General features: G+C 41.7%; 1 protein-coding gene across 1 annotated transcript in view; it reads right to left on the reverse strand.

Moving 5' to 3' along the window:
* LOC115020291 (ryanodine receptor 2-like) overlaps positions 1-17,731 on the reverse strand; it is a 55,348-nt gene that overhangs the window by 20,734 nt on the left and 16,883 nt on the right. Inside the window, 38 exon segments of the mRNA XM_029450243.1 lie at positions 65-302; positions 394-714; positions 783-913; positions 1,261-1,342; positions 1,795-2,042; positions 2,496-2,556; positions 2,752-2,801; positions 3,046-3,167; positions 3,987-4,063; positions 4,415-4,530; positions 4,740-4,863; positions 4,948-5,023; positions 5,327-5,404; positions 5,544-5,681; positions 5,937-6,026; positions 6,209-6,287; positions 6,745-6,902; positions 8,170-8,310; positions 8,396-8,486; positions 8,987-9,207; positions 9,680-9,849; positions 10,142-10,262; positions 10,777-10,885; positions 11,342-11,528; positions 12,267-12,402; positions 12,636-12,739; positions 13,041-13,173; positions 13,506-13,620; positions 13,741-14,017; positions 14,519-14,653; positions 14,774-14,885; positions 15,055-15,156; positions 15,158-15,256; positions 15,381-16,010; positions 16,112-16,325; positions 16,554-16,780; positions 17,049-17,135; positions 17,341-17,500. Coding sequence (XP_029306103.1) covers positions 65-302; positions 394-714; positions 783-913; positions 1,261-1,342; positions 1,795-2,042; positions 2,496-2,556; positions 2,752-2,801; positions 3,046-3,167; positions 3,987-4,063; positions 4,415-4,530; positions 4,740-4,863; positions 4,948-5,023; positions 5,327-5,404; positions 5,544-5,681; positions 5,937-6,026; positions 6,209-6,287; positions 6,745-6,902; positions 8,170-8,310; positions 8,396-8,486; positions 8,987-9,207; positions 9,680-9,849; positions 10,142-10,262; positions 10,777-10,885; positions 11,342-11,528; positions 12,267-12,402; positions 12,636-12,739; positions 13,041-13,173; positions 13,506-13,620; positions 13,741-14,017; positions 14,519-14,653; positions 14,774-14,885; positions 15,055-15,156; positions 15,158-15,256; positions 15,381-16,010; positions 16,112-16,325; positions 16,554-16,780; positions 17,049-17,135; positions 17,341-17,500 — 5,760 coding nt within the window.

The following is a 17,731-nucleotide window of genomic DNA, read 5'->3' on the forward strand; positions in this document are numbered from 1 at the left end:
AGCTTTTGGCCTCGGAAAATAAGCTTGCGTCCCCACATCTTAGCTCCTTGGCAGCGTGCCTTACCGATTAGAATCCACAAATGGGATGAGGAGGGGATAAAAGGCGTAGAGGTCTCGCACCAGTACAGTGAACTTCTCCTGTATCTGCAACTCTGCTTCGGAGGTATCGCACCATTCTGCTTTCATCTGCTCCTCCTCTAGCAGCACACATTCGGCCCTCTTCCTCAACTTCTCCATCAGTGGCAGGAAGTGGCTCTTTAACAGCTCAGTGCGGGCTTGGCGTATAATTGGCTGAGAAAAAACTGGAAGGTATGAAAACTTTTAATAGTGGAAAACTATGAAAGTGGAATAAAGATCAACAACAATCACAGGATTATAGGATGACCACAATACCTGCCAGCTGTTTCATCCAGTCCCCCTGGCTAGCTCCCAGATGGTTGTGGATAATGCGGAGGATGTGGCCGAGAAGGTCACTTGCATGTTGAGGAATGACATCAGTGCAGATCGGGCAGTCCGGCTGTCCCTCAGGGTCCCAGGAGCACCAACGGGACATGTAGCTGCACAGCATAGGCAAAGTGACCTCCGTGACATGGATGTAGTGGGCCTGGCGAGCTCCAGCACCAGCACCTGCCAGCTCCTCCACTTCCCCCAGAGCCTGTTCCAGAGAGGGCAGGTGGGGACACACATCCTCCACCTGATCTGGAAGCCCCAATTCTAACAGCAAGAGAAATGGAATATTTAGTGAAGGTTTTCGTTAATAAATGTAACACTAGTTTGTTTACCTTCTCTCTCAGAAGCACTCATGGTGTTGTAGATGGAGTTAGGGTTGTTTGGGTTCAGGGATGGCTCCAGGAAGCATACAGGAAAAGTCCCAGTCAGGGCTGCCAGACAAGCACCTGCTGCTGGCCTCTGCCTGTAAGGGAGGGCTGTGTTAGGACGTAGGCATGGGGCTGAATAATGTCCAAATCTTATAAAAGTCTACGTGGTAAGTTCACTTGCCAGCTACTTTCTTTTCTATCTCCGGTCTGAAACTGTTCCTGTATCTTACCTTGACCTTAATCAATAGCCTTAATACATACCAACAATAATACATAAACAATGAGGATGAACAATGTGTGTATTTCATCATTTCTGTGATTTCTATGAGACCATTTTATTTAACCAAAATGTGAAAGGAAGTAAAAGTATTGACAATAAATGGAGAGAAAACATAATTACAAGAAAACGTTATTGTCAATCACATAGCAATATAGGTAGTACCCCTCCATGTAGATGCTGCTACTGGTGCCAAGACAGTAGAGGCTGTTGATGATCCTGTAACAGTACACCTGGATACTCCCCACTGGAAAGACAACAGCCAAGGACACTGAGTAGGAAAGCTGATAGCATGTAATCACAGAGAGATAGACGAGTAGCTGGATGGCTGCTGATTCAGGTAATAAATGATTCCTGGAAGGTCAGGGCATTAGTGAGGTTGACAGCATGCTCCTGATGCTCTGTGGCTGTGCCTGAGACATTTAATGAGAGCTGGTTTCAAAGATGTGGAAGGTAGGACGTTGAGGGGAGTGTGTTCCCGAGTGATTTCAGGGTTGTGGAAACCAGCTGTTCACCGAGCTCCATGGCATACGCAAAGAAACAAATGAGACTACTGAAGACGCATCTGGTGGAGGTTGTAAATGTGCTATAGTGACGGTATGTTCAAATGTGTAATTGTGCATTTTAGGATGGAAAAATGCATCACAATAATTTGAGACATTATTTCTCAACGATGGCCTACATCAAAGTCGCACTTACGCAGGAGGTCCACCCCAAAGTTTTGGTTGCCAAGATGCTGGAAGAGGGAAGTGAGGGTGGGAAGGAGAACGGAGGTTGTGAAGCTGAGAACCTTGGCCACTCCTCTAGCCTGTTGACTCCTGCTCTGAGGCAAACAGACCAAGGTCACAGAAAGGTTTTCCACCGTCATCTCCAGATCAGCTGCAGCTGCCTCAAAGAATGAATGCAGAGATGCTTGGATAGGCTCTGGAGCCGACTTCACCAATGCCCTAAAGTCAAAGGGTGAGAAAATGGCAGTTATTTATTTTTAGCACAAATTCATGCATGTGTAATTCAATTAAACAATTCTACAAAAATAGAACAATGTTAAATGAAAAGTGTAGATAGTAAATCTGTTAAAAAAGGGTCTCATGAAGTGTCTCTTTGGACAAACTATAATAAAACAGTGAAGTGGATTAAATCAGTTGCTAATCCATCCACCAGACAAGTCTAAGTGACATCAATCTCTGCAGAGCCTAGTTTCTACTTTTAGCGTCATGCATCAGAGGCATTGTCCTCAGGGAGTAAAAGTGATATCAACCCCAATTAGATAGCATCAGTGTATCAGTGGCTCAATTACACCAGTCATCTCATCCTCAGACATGGTGGTGACACTGATGTGACCGCAGGCAGAGCGAGGAGATCGATTCAGGCAGAGTGTGACGATAGTGCCATCTAGCTACCTGGCATCCAGAGCATGAGCCAACACATGGAGGCAGCTTGCAACTGAAGAGGCTTCGTTTCCTTACAAGACAGACACATACACACACGAAATCCAAAATGTCAGAACAGAACAGAAACAAAGATTTGCACTACTAAAAGAACATGCATAAACACACAAGGAGTTAAATTAATCCCACAGGTACATCTTAAAGCGCAAACTAAGGAATCTTCTAACAAGAGAACAAGTGATTTATATCTGTTCCACACCATCCTTACCAAAGAGTGAGATCCTGTGTCTTACTAGAGCTGCAAGCTTACAAAAGAGGCTGGATGTAAGGAGAAAACACAAGTGCAGTAATGAGGAGAGAAGAGTGGAAAAGTAATTACAGGGCACGAAATCAGAAGAATGAAGCTACTTCTGTTAAAAAGACGTTCAATTAAATACGATTGTTCAACTATTATGCAAAGCATGTCTGAGGAACACAATATGAAAGGCAAGAGCATGAAGAACATTTTAAAATACTGCTAGTGTAAACAGCATATTGATTGATTTGTACGGGTGACGCATACCTTGCAATCATCTCCTTTTCTTTTTTTGACGCATGGCTTGTATTACCACTTGAGCAGTGACAAGTGGACAGGAAATACGAGCCATGGCTCTTCACGTATTGTTCCAAAAGAGGAAGGATAACCTGTTGAATGCAGTAATAGTCAACGGTCGCCTCATGAATCAACATGTATTTCCCACAGTTCTCTTATATTTCTTCTGACTAGCTTCAAGGTTTTCTTTTTTTTTTAAACATTTCACGCTATTCGACAACATCACATACATGCTGTGCCTGCTTGTCCCAGTGCTACATCACACTCGCTGAGAGAAATATCTAATTCAAAGGTTTGTTTTTATGGCTGCACTGTTACATCAAATATATAAATCTGGAAGTTTTGTTTATCACTTCTTAGTTAAACATTTCCCTTAATTCAGGCAATTCAAATGTCTCGTAATCATGACTATGAGCAGTGAAGCAATCTTCTTATGAAGCACCGGCAATTCACAGACAGACAGATGGACAGAAAGACAGTGAGGTGCGTGGTTGTGTCAGTGTGTGGTTGAGTGGGAGGTGTGGGGTGTAGTGATCTGAGGCATGACTGTTCACGGTAACGGCCGACTGCATCTAACTCAGTGGGTCCCATCAATGAAAAATAAACCCTTTTCATTCGTTGCCTCCTTAGAGGCAGGACTGAGTGGGAAGCTTTAATCAATTTCCTGATGGCAATCGACACGCCCTACATGGATTTCCAAAATGGCTAAATAAATTACACAGCCACAAAGGGTTTGACTTAAGAGGGGTTTCCCATGGCAACCGTCTAACAAAACTAATGAGATGACGCAAATGAAATAAGAAAAAAGTCTATGGAGAGGAGAGAAGATGGCATTTGAAGGGGGCTAAATCAATGGGTGAGATTCCATGGATTTTGACCGTATTCAGACATGGAATTGATCCGAGGCAAACCTTGGAGAACAAAAGAAATGGTTGCTGCTGTGGAGCTTTCTCTCCTTTAGACATCTGTCCTCTGGCTTGCATCACCTCTGGAGAGAGAGAAACACAATGAAATACTAAATCAAAGACTTAAAATACCTTGATACTATGGACAAAATAGAAAAATATAAATAATACAAGTGTTTCTTCACGTTCACATACCCAGGCATGCTGTGAGCTTTTGTGAGATGGTTTAAATCAAAACTCCCCTGAGGCAGACTTCCTGAATGTAGACTGTTGCTCATTATTGAGAAAATGTGAAGATTCGAGCCCCAGCCGCCAAGCCAAGCGATATGTTCGAAACTTTACGTAAGGTGCTCATAACTTTGGGATGTAGAATGTGAAAGTTATTTTAATTAGGGTTTTCAACCCTTTACATTCAGCAACACTAATCATCTTACCCAGCTCCAACACGTGCTCTTGGGCATCGTCGCTGTGAGCCAGCAGGCGCTGAAGGAGAGTGAAGCCAAAGCAGTTGGCTACGGCTGGAAAGTCCATCTCCACTGTCTTCCGATCCCTGTAGAGGAAGTCAAATCAAAACAGGGATAATGAAACACTGGTACTTGAAAAGACAGTGAGCGGTAACAATAATGAATAATCTTCACAATGCATTTTATTTCCCGAATTGCCTGCACGCCACTGTGAAATGAAGATGGAACGCCTCATTTACTATCCACCTCATACATACTGTATCACAGTGCATTCAGAAGCTCACTCTGTACTCACCGCCACACAGTGTAGCCGTTGAGCTGAAGGAACTTCAGGACATCCTGGGCTCTTTCTCTGAATTTGGTCTTCTCCTTGGCAGTAAGAGTATCATAGGGTACGAGCATTGAATGAGCGCCCCCTCCTGGGAACAGGAAATGATTCAAATCCATAACATTTGTGTTAACAGAAATATCATAGAATAGTGGTCGACACCATCGTATAGTACCTTTACTCTCAAGTTCTAACTTCTTCCTCTTAGCCCAGGCATTGTGGTAGTTTTCAGCCAACTGTAAAGCCATGGCCTGTAAAGAAATAGAAAGAAAAGTTACATCTATTTACTATTTCTTTGATCACAAAATCCGTAAAAACAAGTTGCAGATGCAGAGCAGGTCTAAATTAGGACCAAACATAGCAGCTCCTGTCCCGCCACTTTAGTTTTATTATCAATTTTCTTTACATGTTGAGAAACAAATATGTTTTTTTATTTGTACACATGTTGAATTCTGTATTTGCCTTGTACACAACAACATTGGTAACAGCGCAGCGTTTACCTGTGCCAGGATTAAAGTACCGACATAAATGTTTTATAAGGTGTCATTACTTACACACTGGTCCCATGCTAAGGTGATGCTGCTCATGTCCATAGGTTTGGGGCTGAAGGTTGATGCTCCTTCAAAAGACAGCTTTGAGAGACAACAAAACAAATCTTTCAGTCGGGAGTCCAGTGGGGGGAAGTTTAGTTGTGAATGACATACATTTGACCAGAACAGACACATCTGGTGCCCAGATGCTAAGTGAATGTGGCCTTTGGAGCACATATACCTGTCCAGACTGAGCTACTCTGCGTGTACAGGTACGCGGTCCGAATGAGTCTCCTTCTTTGGTTCTCTCTATGGTCCATCCAAAGGCCAGCATACTCTTTAATGTTTCTTTAATGGCCCAGCGGTACGCCTCCTTCTCCTGGAAAATTCAGAAATATAGATAAGCCCTCAATAAAAACTGAACTCAGTGAGTCATCAAAGAACCGCAGAAGAGCAAAACATGCTCAACCTACTGTATTTTAAATTTCAGTCTGTTGTTCACTCCATACCCCAAAGACCCGAGAACCAAGGCATGTTAATCTTTTATATTACATGCACTACATTTGGTATTAAAGTGCCTCTTGGATTTCTCAGAGCGTTCTTTTTTCTTTTCTTTTTAGACTTCTCACTCTACCTTCTCAGCCAGAGCCCTGTAAGGCTTGAGGAGAGGGTGGACCTTGGCGTTCTCACATTGCTGCTCCCCATAAACCCAGCCGTTGGCAAACTGACAGAGACAATGCAAAGATCCAGTGAAATTCACACAGTAGAAAATGTGAAAACATCAATATATCACAACAGAGACAAATCATCATGTAAATATATTCTTAAGTGGTTCAGTCCGGACCAGGATATCATACATCTATTCTACTTTAACAGGCCAGATTTAAGGAACAATTGTGATATTACCTTGTCCAGTGACCACTTCTCATGAGTATGCTCCGCATACTTGTTCGCTACAAACTCCAGTCTCTCGGGCACCGACACGCTAGAGCAGGGGAAGAAATAAAGCATCATGTAGCTATCGCACAGCAACACATTGGGATACAACTATGCATTATTAATGCAAAGAAAATTATTGCTGATGTAAATTTCCAATCTCTTTGAATATACTTCCTCTAATTGCGATACTTTTACTGATATTGCATTGGTGATATGATTTGCAATATTAGAGGGAATGATCATGTTTACAGAATTATTCTTGTTTCAAAATGATTATGGTGTGATTTTTTCCGGGGGATCTGTGCCAAACAAAGTTGTTTTCCTAATTCTGTAGAATATGATGCGTAGTCCAGAACATCTCTGCAGCACGACAATATTTCATTTAAAACTTTGACAAACATTTCACCTTCGACAAATATTGGGTCTCCTGAAATTTGAAAATGTCGCAATTTTGATAAAAAATGTTGGTTAGTGCTATTCTTTATCCATGGTCAGCATCTTACTTGGAGGTGTCTACAGGCTGCGGGTCAAAGTGTCCTTCTGTGTCCATAGAGGCTTTTGTCTCCGCTTGGGACTCACAGTCCATGTGATCAGGAGGCAGGGCCGTGGCCACTGCAGCCAGGCACTGGACACACAGCTTAAATAGCTGAGGCTCATACGGCTGGAGAGTTGGAGAAGGTGTTGGAAACATAGTGTGGGAGGATGTCAAGAGGAGAAAGAGACAGCATGGGACATGATAAGACAGGGTTTAGAGGGAAGCTGGGAAATAAAATGGAGATAAAATATAGGGAGAAAAAAGTTTGTAATTATTAATTGCAAACAATCTGTCCTCCTCTTTCAATATCTGGAAAGTAAATTTAAAAATGTTTAGTTTTTCAGCATTCTCCACATTTTACAAGAATACAGTGATGCCCTAAGAGGGAGCAATATATCACCAATATACTCATTCATTGGTTAGCCCTGTGTGTTAAAATGTCATGGTTGTTGCCATCATATGTTTACATGCACATAAAACTAGGTTATTTGAACCAAATGTGGCATATTGCAGAGCTCGCATCAAATCGCAGAACTGGCGCTGCAACTCGGTTTTTGGGTGCTTTTGCAACACTGACAATGTGAGTCCTTGCTTTTGCTTTGTTTTTACTTTGAGCATGCGTCTGAATTTTACAAAGAGAACAATATACAGCTGAGGAAACCAGTTTATTTAATTCCAATTTATTTAAAACGTTGGATTTCTATTTTGGATACATAGTCCTACCCCCTTTGCAGAAATACTTTGGCTGAAAAATCAATAGAAATCTCATTTTATCCAACTGACATCTAGCTGTGAATCTAATAAGCACAGTAGAATAAAAATGGAAAGGTGCCAAATACTGTGCGCCTAAACTGCACTACATATACACTCTGTAATATTTCTCTGCAGAGAATCTTTTGTGCACTGCCGACTGTTTGATGTGAGTCACAAGTGAGACTGGAATGATCTTTATGAACTTGGATCTTTGATGTTTTCATGCTCTCAATCCATCAGGTAAGTAATGATTTCAGAAATACGTCCGTAGATGTCAACTGAGGAAAGATTCAGTCATTGCTTACGTCTCATATTTCCAACAACTCTGTTCAGGGACGGAGGTTTTTAATAACAGGATATGAAAAATATAGTCTTAATCTCAAGGGTGTTTTATCGTCATCCACTCAGGTTCTTTTAGAAGTTCACTGAAGGAGAAAAAACGGATTCTGCCGTCTCTTCTGAAATACAATTTGAGCAGGATGGAAGAAGAAGAAGCGATAAATCAAGGGCAGGATAACACTGTCGAAAAATGTAACATTTATTCATTTTCTGCAGCTGTTTTGGTGTTCCACACAAATATGACTGTAATTGTAAATAATTGTGATTTTGAGGTTGACAACAGGTATTCAATATGGTTTACCTTCTTTGCCAAGGCCTTAAACACGTCCCAGAACAACTTTCCAGACAGGTGGAGCTCCTCTTCAGAGGCCAAACCCTGCTCATCCTGCCCTCCACCTAGCGAGTAGTACTTCCACCTCTGCTCGTAGTGACTGGTCAAGAGCTGGTAGAGGAAAGTCAATCAAATGTATCATTTTAACTACAGTATTATGCAGCAGTATACTGTAGGAAACAAGTTGTTTATCCACCTTAAGTGGCATGTTGCTGTGGTCTGTGAGATGGGGAACATCGAAGACAAGACGTCGAAGAAGAGGCTGCATCATACATGGTTGGAGTTGACTGAGGACACAGATGAGGGCAGTATTAGTCGCATGAGCAGATACACATCACACACAAAATGTCACATATAATTGAGAAGATGCCATGGGCAAGTGGCAATTAAATTAACGTTTTGATTGACTCTGGTAAATGACATCTAAATTGGGCAAAAACAAGCTTTAAAGTGATTCATTAAATATAATGAGTGGGAATAAGAGTGCACTAATGTGTCTGCATCAATTAGCAATAATCTGTTGCCGTCTCTGATTTCTCTTCTCAACATGTGGTTTAGTGAAACAGCCAGGTGAAGGGATACAGGAAGCTAAAGGTGTAATAGCTCATGAATTAGAAATGGCAGCTTCAATAAATAACTATATTTATATATATCTATTAGCGACTTGCTGTAATATCCATGTCCTATGTGCAGACAATAACAGCAACAACTCTTTTGCAATAATAACCAAGTGGAGACAGAACCCTGACTCTGTAGGTTGCTTCATCATACCAAATAAAAGCTCTACCTGCACACAGCCAACAAACACTCTTCAATGGTGTCTCTCTGAGCCTTGGTCAAGCTAAGAGCCTTGGAGAGGCCGTAGATCGCCTGGATGAGAGAATCCACCAGCAAGGCATGGTCCTCTAACGGACAAAAGAGAGCTGAACATTTGGTGAGCAGGGGAAGGACAGTTGTGCACAAGTATCTGTTGAGGGCCAGGGCCATATCAGTGGATCCGAAGTCAGCCTGCAGTGAAACAGAGAGGTTACATTTACCGAGTCCAATTAACTAAGTGGAACGAAACAGACCAAATGAGTGAGGAAGAGGCAGGAGTGCAGATCGGTTTCCTCAGATTCAACATAGAAATATGTTAAGAGTAAAAGCTGAAAATCCACTTTTATCAGGAGGGAGGCATCATATTAAAGTTTGATTGAAAATAAAACACTAATTCATTCGAAGACATCCAAGTGAATTGCACATGACAACCCTGCCTCGTGCAAGTCAGTGTAGCTGATTACTCAAGTCTGGTTAGCCAACAATCGCAGTAATGTTATGATGTCGTAGTCAATGTTAGGGACAGTGGGAGAGAAGTGGACATTATTTATAGGTGACAGGGTGCAGCTTGGATTAATAAATCAGGGGTCACTTCTACAATGTAACACAACTGGATCCATCGATCAGGTGAACAGGGCAACAAAATACAATGTTATCAGCTCACAGTGTCAAGAGAGGCAGCAGCCTGAAGGTCAGGCAGAAAGCCAACTTGTAGTAGGTGGAGAAGAAAATTCTGGTTCTCAATGCCATAAACCCGGTCCAGGAACAGAACCATAGCTGCCTTGTGGTCCGGGCAGAAGACTGTAGAGAGGTCAGGATCAACCACCAGACCATCTGGATAAACAAAAGTAAAGTAAAGATCAGATGTTCTGATCAAAAGCTCATACTTATATGATGTGTATTGTACATGTATCTACAGTATACTATGTGTGTGCGGATCTCTGGTCCAGACACAACAGGGAAGTCAAAGGGACACAAAAAACTAAAATGCCAGAGTGGCACTTAAATGTTTAATGAGTAAAACATTTTATTTATTTTGAATAAAATCATAATGTAATAGGCAATCATAGCAGCCAGGTTTCAGTGCATGCAAGTTGAATTAAGCTCATTAATAAGCTCATTTGACCTTTAGACACCGAGGGAAATTGAAAGGCGATGCTAATGACTCCCTCAAGATCCTGAATGGGGATAAGCGACCTCAGAATGGCTCGAATGCGGATAGCTTCTCCTTTGCCTCCTTGAATCAACTACACAACAATGACAAAACATGTGATTGGTCAGTCATTTACAGCTTACAAGGGATTCCCATAATACGTAATCATGAAATTAGAAATAAAAGACATTTTGTTATATACATCAGGCACATTAGCACACATTTAAGACCTTTTAATACTTCTAAAAGGAAAAGATAAAACCATTTCTGCAGCAAAATAAAACCGACAAACTAGATCGTTTTAATAACTGAAATATTCAGTGCATCACGAGGGAAAATGTCATTTACTTTTAAACATTTGATTTGCTTTTTTGTCATCTTTTTGAACAGCCTTTGTGTTTGAAAGCTGCAACACAAAGAAATGTCCTCGTTTGTACCAAAAGCATGCTTTCAAAAGGTAATTTTATTCAGGCGCTTATGCTTACAAGCAGCTATAAAACCAGATTACTTTTTGTTTGTTTGTTATATTCTGACTCTTTATTTGACTTTTTCCATCTGGCTTTATTGTTTGAGACATCTGCAGATATCTTATGTGGAAGGACGCTCACATGCATCTCTGGAGCGCAGCGCCCCAGCAAGTCGATGAGGGCAGAGTAGAAGGTCATGATGGCGTGGCCCATGTGAATGAGGTCATCATCATTGTCCTGGACAACTTCTCTGTTACAGGAAACAATCATAACTGTCAAAGGCTTGTCACAAACTAAAATAAATCATTAATCAAAATGTTTTTAAAGAATGAAATGATTGATTATCCCTAAATAAAGCAGTCCATTAGCAAGATAAGATCTTTCCTCCCAATTTCAACCTTAATATTTATTTAGAATTCTGACTGTTACAATAGAAGAGAGAGCAGCGGTCCTCTGCCGCATAAATATTGACTAACGTATTTAAAAAATAATCAGTGTCATTAAACCGTTACATTGTTGTATTTAGCTTAGTTAACCTCTATTTACCAAGGGAAGGTTGGCTGAACACAGAAGCTGTGTTCCGGCCAAGAAATGCCCCAAAAAGCCTGAGAGAAAATTATTCTTGAAACTTATTATGTTAAGGCATAAGAGCACAGTGCAGAACAAAGAACAGTACACTGTGCAGTACTCAACATGTAATACTGACAGTGTTCTGTTGGACTGGAAGGTGGTGCAAGGTCCATCCATAGAAGGGTCCTCTGAGATCCTGATGGCTTCCTCCATGGCTGCTAAGAGGCCGTTTCCCCCATCACCACGCAGCGCCGGGCCAAAACACTCAGGCCGACGAATCAGCAACCTCAACACCAGGTAAGCATTCTCCTCGACACTCTCACCTGAGGGCAAGAAACACAGAGAACACAAAAACTAACCACCACTGGATGACATTGTGGATTGTGCGTAGCGTTTGTTTATTTGAGAACCTATTTCTCTCAGAGATCTCAATGATTTCATAGGAAAGGAAATCAATAAACTGAAGACACACGATCGATAGAATAATGATACCCCGGTCAATATATGCACAGCTTATAGACTAAAGAGGTACAGCTGAAACCTCTGGCAAGCACTTGGTATGGATATCCAGGGCCATTTAGTTGAACTGTCAACGACCTCAAGGACAATTTGAACTGATGCCTTTGGGGCAACGATTCAGAGTAAGAAAAATCAATAGTAGAAAAACCTCTGTTGCAAATAGTTTACTTAATTGGGAGCTTGACATGCTGCAGCCTCTTGTGCCTGTAATACTGCGTTTCAGTGCTAGAATAGGCAAGAGCCAAATACAAACATATGAGAAGTGATGAATGCACAGAATAGGTAAGAAGTTAAAAGTATATTCGGATATATAAAAATATAAATAATACAGTTGGTGAAAGAAATTAGGCTTAAGAAAAGGAATCACAAAATAATCAACCCAACCCGATTTACTGCATGTAAGGGGACAATAAAGTTAGAATTAGATATTCTATATGATAGAAAATGACTGTAACCATCAGAACAACATACTGATGCATACTAACACACTACATAATCATTTAAACTCAGGGTGTCTTTTGAAAGGGAGAACTATGTGGTACCGTGGCAGAAGACAGCAAAACGTAGGAAATCCAGGTACCGCTCTCCCTCCACAGGGTTCCATCCGATATCAGGATAGCCTTTAGCCACTAGCATCGGGCAGCTCTGGAGACCACAGCCAGCCAGGTACTGAACCACCTGGATAGTAGATTAGTTTTACAGATGCTGGGTCATTGCAGCTACTGTACAATTAATGTGGTACAGACAGTGACACCTAACCACCGGAACATGAATAACACAGATGAGTGACATGAGAGTGACACTGCACTTCATGTTCATTACAGACCAGAGCACTTATCTTTGTATATATATGACATAAAGGAGACTATTAACAGCAGTACTGTAGACCAAGGCACAGACCATGAACTCACCTTCTCCAGGTCAGGTTCCCTGAGCGCTAAGGCCAGTTCGTTATTATCCATAACAGAGGCTGCTGCCACATCCAGAGGAGTGGCTCCACGCATGGACGGTGAAGCTAAGGGACAAAGTCATAAAACCATCTGAACACCAACTCATAAACTATACATAAAGTGAGGAGGCTGTTGGGGCCTTTTATCAGGGACAGGATCTTAAAACACCTTCACAAGGTTATTTTCTTAAAGTGCAAAATAATGTCCCAACAAAGAGTAAAAGAGTCACAATAACACAAATATCTGTCAAAAATATCTTCACTCAGTAACTTCTTTAGTGAAACTTTCATAGTGTAATGAAGCGGTGGTGCATAACATTACATTCTATAGGAGTTTAAGATAAGAGAGAGAGAGAATAAGATTTACCAAGTCCAACACTGCTGTTTTCCAGCAGGTAGCTGAGATGGTAAAACAGAGCTCCCTGATTGTGACGGCTGATGCGGCAAAAATAGCACAGGAATCGACAGCAGCTGGCCACCATCTTTGGAAAGGTAATCTCCTAACAAAAGAAAATCAATGCATGGATATAAAGAAAAGAAGGTGCGTGAGGATGTAGATGGTGCAGCCGAATGTACTGCAGGGAGAATTGCTCTAATAAGGATTCAGCAATAACACAGTATTTGAACTCTGGCTTTTACAAGCTTGGATAATATACCCTGTATTGCAGGCATACATATACATAGGTGAATGTAATCTAGGGCCTAGATTACATTCACCTATGTATATGTATGCCTGCAATACTTAGAAAACCTATACTAAGAAACCTACAAATGAAAAGACCTGCTTCTTTGTTACACACTATTTCTCCATATTATGACCTCATATTCTCACCTTTGATTCACCTTCTCCAAGAACATTGACCATCACCTCCATCACGGTCTCATGTATCCCCAATGCCCTCATAAGGTTAGGGTGCTGGTAGAAAACTTTATTATTCATGATGTCTCTGTACAAAAAAACAGTGCATACCAAAGACAAATATTATTTTTTATTATTAGCAATTAATCAATACAAATATTTAATCAACAAATAATGTCAAATGAAGCAAACCCAAATGTCGCCCTACCCTAATCTTCTGATCATCAGCCTCTCCTCTTCTTTGCCCATGCGGACACTGAGGAGGGAGCGGATTTGGCTGAGGGAGGACAAGAGAGCCATGGTGTCTTCTACCGATGCCTGGCTGATCGTATAGGCTCTGCAGAGGTGTCCTGCCATTTGGCCCCCAAGGCCCTGATACTGGCGGTGCAGCAATGAGAAGACAGCCCTAACCAGTTCAGGGTCCTCCATCTCAGTCTCCTGAGCCCAATGCACCATCGTCTCAGAGATCAGCGTTTTGAGGGACTCTGAAGAAGTTCAATTAGGTAAAACGTAGAAGAGTGAAGACTAAAGTGTCGTGTTATTACATTTAGGGGAAGAAAACAACGTTACGTCTGTAGGTATTTGTCCAAAACAAAGGATTTTACTGGCCAAAGACAACATACAATCTTTGATGGGAGCTTAATACTTGATATTCACAGATCCACTTTCACCCGTCTCCTCTCTTATTAAACGTTTCTGTATGGTATTGATCCTGAATCAAAACAATTAGCACGATTCCATGTGCAGCTAAATTAATAGGCCAACATGTAAAAAGTGAGATAAAGAACAATAATTTTCACTATCATGTGAAATATTACTTATTTTATCTTTCTTTTATTGACGTTCTCTCAGGCACTGGTGTCAGTATCACTCGTTATACATTTTATATTTTATAATATATTGTTTTTTATTCTTATGAATTCTCATTTCTATCTCATCTTAAAGAAAGGGCATTCACATCATACGCTAGATGCTCTTACTGGCACTCTGCGCTCTGCTCCCCTCCACTTCTATCGGTGTCTTCTTCAGTCCAATGACTCTTCCCACCAGACTGAGAAGTCGATCTTTTAGAGACATCTCCGCATCATCTTCATCCTCCGCGTCACTGTCCAATTCAATGCCTGCACAATAAGATGACATTTCCTCAGTGGCAATCATGGTAAGTGCCTTCTCAAAACCTTTTATAGTGTCCTGGGCTCAAGATTAATAACTTATCAGTAAAAGATAAATGGTGTTCCAACCACAGTGTGTGTTGAGGAGGTAATGGAAGTCCTGAAGGAGCTGTTGGATGTCCACTGGACACGGACAGTTCTCTTGCTGCTCATGCTCTCTGAAGCTCAGCAGCATGTTGATCTAAAGGCCGGTCACAGATTAAACAAACAGTTTAGACGATCTCCATTCCTTTACGTTTAATGTTTCTTTCAGAGTCACAGCTCCTGGAACATAGCAGAAACCCCAACAAAGCACGTCATTCCCAAATTTTCTTGGATAACATTCATAATTTCAATTCAGCAAATTCAACCTGCTCCTGTGGAGGTGAGCGGAACTCCTTGGTCTTGCGGGCAGTGAGAGCAGCAGACATGTTGAGGGCTTGCATGACCTGGTTGTAGCGAAAGCGTTGGTTTCTCCTGCAGCTGACCCACAAAGTTGTCAGAGAAGGCAACCACAGCTTCTACCCTGTGGCGCACCTGGCAATCACACAGGTAGGACAGCAGATGGCAGAGCTGGAGAAGAAAAATGCAGCTTATATGAATATAATAACATAGCATCTAAAGCTACTAAGCTAATCCAGAATTACATAAAAAGGATGGAGAAGAAAGACAAACGTCCAAGAAATCTGTTGTTCACCTCAAGCTTGACAGCTTCTGGAAGCTTCATTTGAAGAAGTCCTTGTTGAGGGGTGTCATCTTCCTTTTTGTTGCCCCTTTTCCATTGTTTTTCATCATCACTAGCTTCTTCTTCTTTCTCTTCCTTATCGAGGGTTTCGGCATCTATGGAGAAGACTCCCGGCTCTATCAGTCTCAGAACTTTCCCCAGGTCCTCATCCACAAATACCCCCACAACCAGTAGAGTGTGGAACAGTCTAATCAGAGGAACTAGCAGAAGCTCAAAGCTGCCTCCTACAGGATGCCTCACGCCCTGACCCATAGCCCATACTCCAGCAGTCAGCATATCCACAGTCAGGTCCTTCAATATGTCCAGAGGAATTTCTGGGCTGTCTGTGCAGGCTATTTCACCTGCATCATCTCCTTCCATCCCAGCACTCCTGACAAAACAAGGAGATGAGAAATGCATCCGTGGTTTAAGGGACGTGCTGAGACTAGTGCTGGAAAGGCCCTCTGGAGGTTGACCATTCCCCCCATTAACACCGTAAGCAGGGTCGGGATAAAGGGTGATTTCTCTGGTCTGGTCAGTCATAGGCACAATGTATTCGTGGTTCATCATGTGACATGCTGTAGTGTGGCTGCTGAGGTGAACCTGAAGAACAAGAACACTCATTTTTTTTACTCTCCAAATACCAAAGTTTACTTATCCGATTGTCGATGAATGTTACATAAAGAACTCAAACAAGCAATGACCTGAATAAGCAGCTGATAAAATGCAGAGCGGAGAGGGCCAGGGAGGTGGGGATTCTGAATGGCATGAAGGACCTGGGCTTGGTCCACGTGACTGCAGAGGGCGTGGCAAACTCGGGTGTTTCCAAGGGTGCATAAAGAGCAGTAGAGGAGGAGCGTGTGGTGGTGAAAGGTCAAGAGGTCATCAAGTTCCGACAGCTCCAAAATGTCAACAGACCTAGATGTATGTATTGTAAAGACAATTTCAAAGCTGTTGCTTGCTCAACATCAAGTTAAAGCTCTAGATGATAACTTGGCATGCTACAGTCTGTTGTATTTTTGATGATGTTATACAGTAAATAAGCATCTGCTGCCTGGTGCAGATCACAGGAACAAGATGCACATCGAACATTATAAACAACACATGCCCAATTCCAAAAACACATGTATATATTCCAGCTTTAACCTGTTTTCATCAGGGATCTGAAGGGTCATGATTTGCACGGGCTCATGGCACTGGACTCTCCAGCCGTGGCGCTCATCTGGCCGATCCACCATCACCTTTAATGCATGGTCTGGTACTCTGGTCCACGAAACTGGGTTGAGATGCTGGACCTGAAACCTTGGAGGACACTGAGGAGTGGCGTTCCTTCTTTGGCTGCGAAGGAAACCTGCTGACAGTGGCATCACATTCTGGATCGAGAGGCAGACAAAGACAGAGACCACTAAACATTTATAAAGAAAGGACAACAGGTTAAAAAACACTGATTGAATAAAAGTCTGAAAAGGGAACTTCACAGAGCACAAACTCCACAACAATAAACTGTTCGCTCACTTCCAATCTGTCGACCACAATTCCTGCCAATTTCTTACGTAGGTTGCTTGTTTATATCATACTAACAGTAAACAAAAAACGTCTTTTTATATCTTTGACAGGATTAAAAATGGAAAGATCCTTTACCTTGGTGTGTCCCAGTTCAAACTGAAACATGTTGCTCGTGGTGGGTTTGACAAAAACAGCAGGAAACAGCTTTGTACTGGCTTCCACCTGATTAACAGTGAAATAAAACTACCTCAGTTTAATAACGAGTTAAACATTACTCTCTATAATTACTTTAATTAGAAAAAGGTATTTTCCCAAGTGTAACAGAAAAAGCTCAAAGGAGGTTTAATGTGTATTTAATTTAGATTAATATGCATTACATTTATACTGATCACTATGAACAAATCAAATAGATTCCTGCGTGACATACTTGGTAGAAGGTGGCCATCTCCACTCCACTGGAGGTAAAGGTGAGCAGCCCAGTGGCTGTGTCCAGTAAACAGCCTATTTCCAACCCTGTACTTCTCCGACTCTGAGACAGGCCCGTTGCCTCTCCAGCACACACCATGTAACAGTTACACCGCCTCACACTGTGCAAACGCATAGAGATAAGTTTAATTGGCAGTTTGCTGATGATTTGTCATGAAAAGTTAAAAGCAAGTTCAGTAATAATTAGTTCTTCAGTGATATAGTAAATAGAGTTTTATAACATAGTCTGTGATTATGGTGTGAAAAGGATAATTATGACACCGTCATCTCTCTCTTAGTATTTAAATTATTGCTTGAGTCACACATACTGACAATTTAACAGTCATGGTGTA

Source organism: Cottoperca gobio, chromosome 15, assembly GCF_900634415.1.
Source record: "Cottoperca gobio chromosome 15, fCotGob3.1, whole genome shotgun sequence".
Taxonomy (NCBI): domain Eukaryota; kingdom Metazoa; phylum Chordata; class Actinopteri; order Perciformes; family Bovichtidae; genus Cottoperca; species Cottoperca gobio.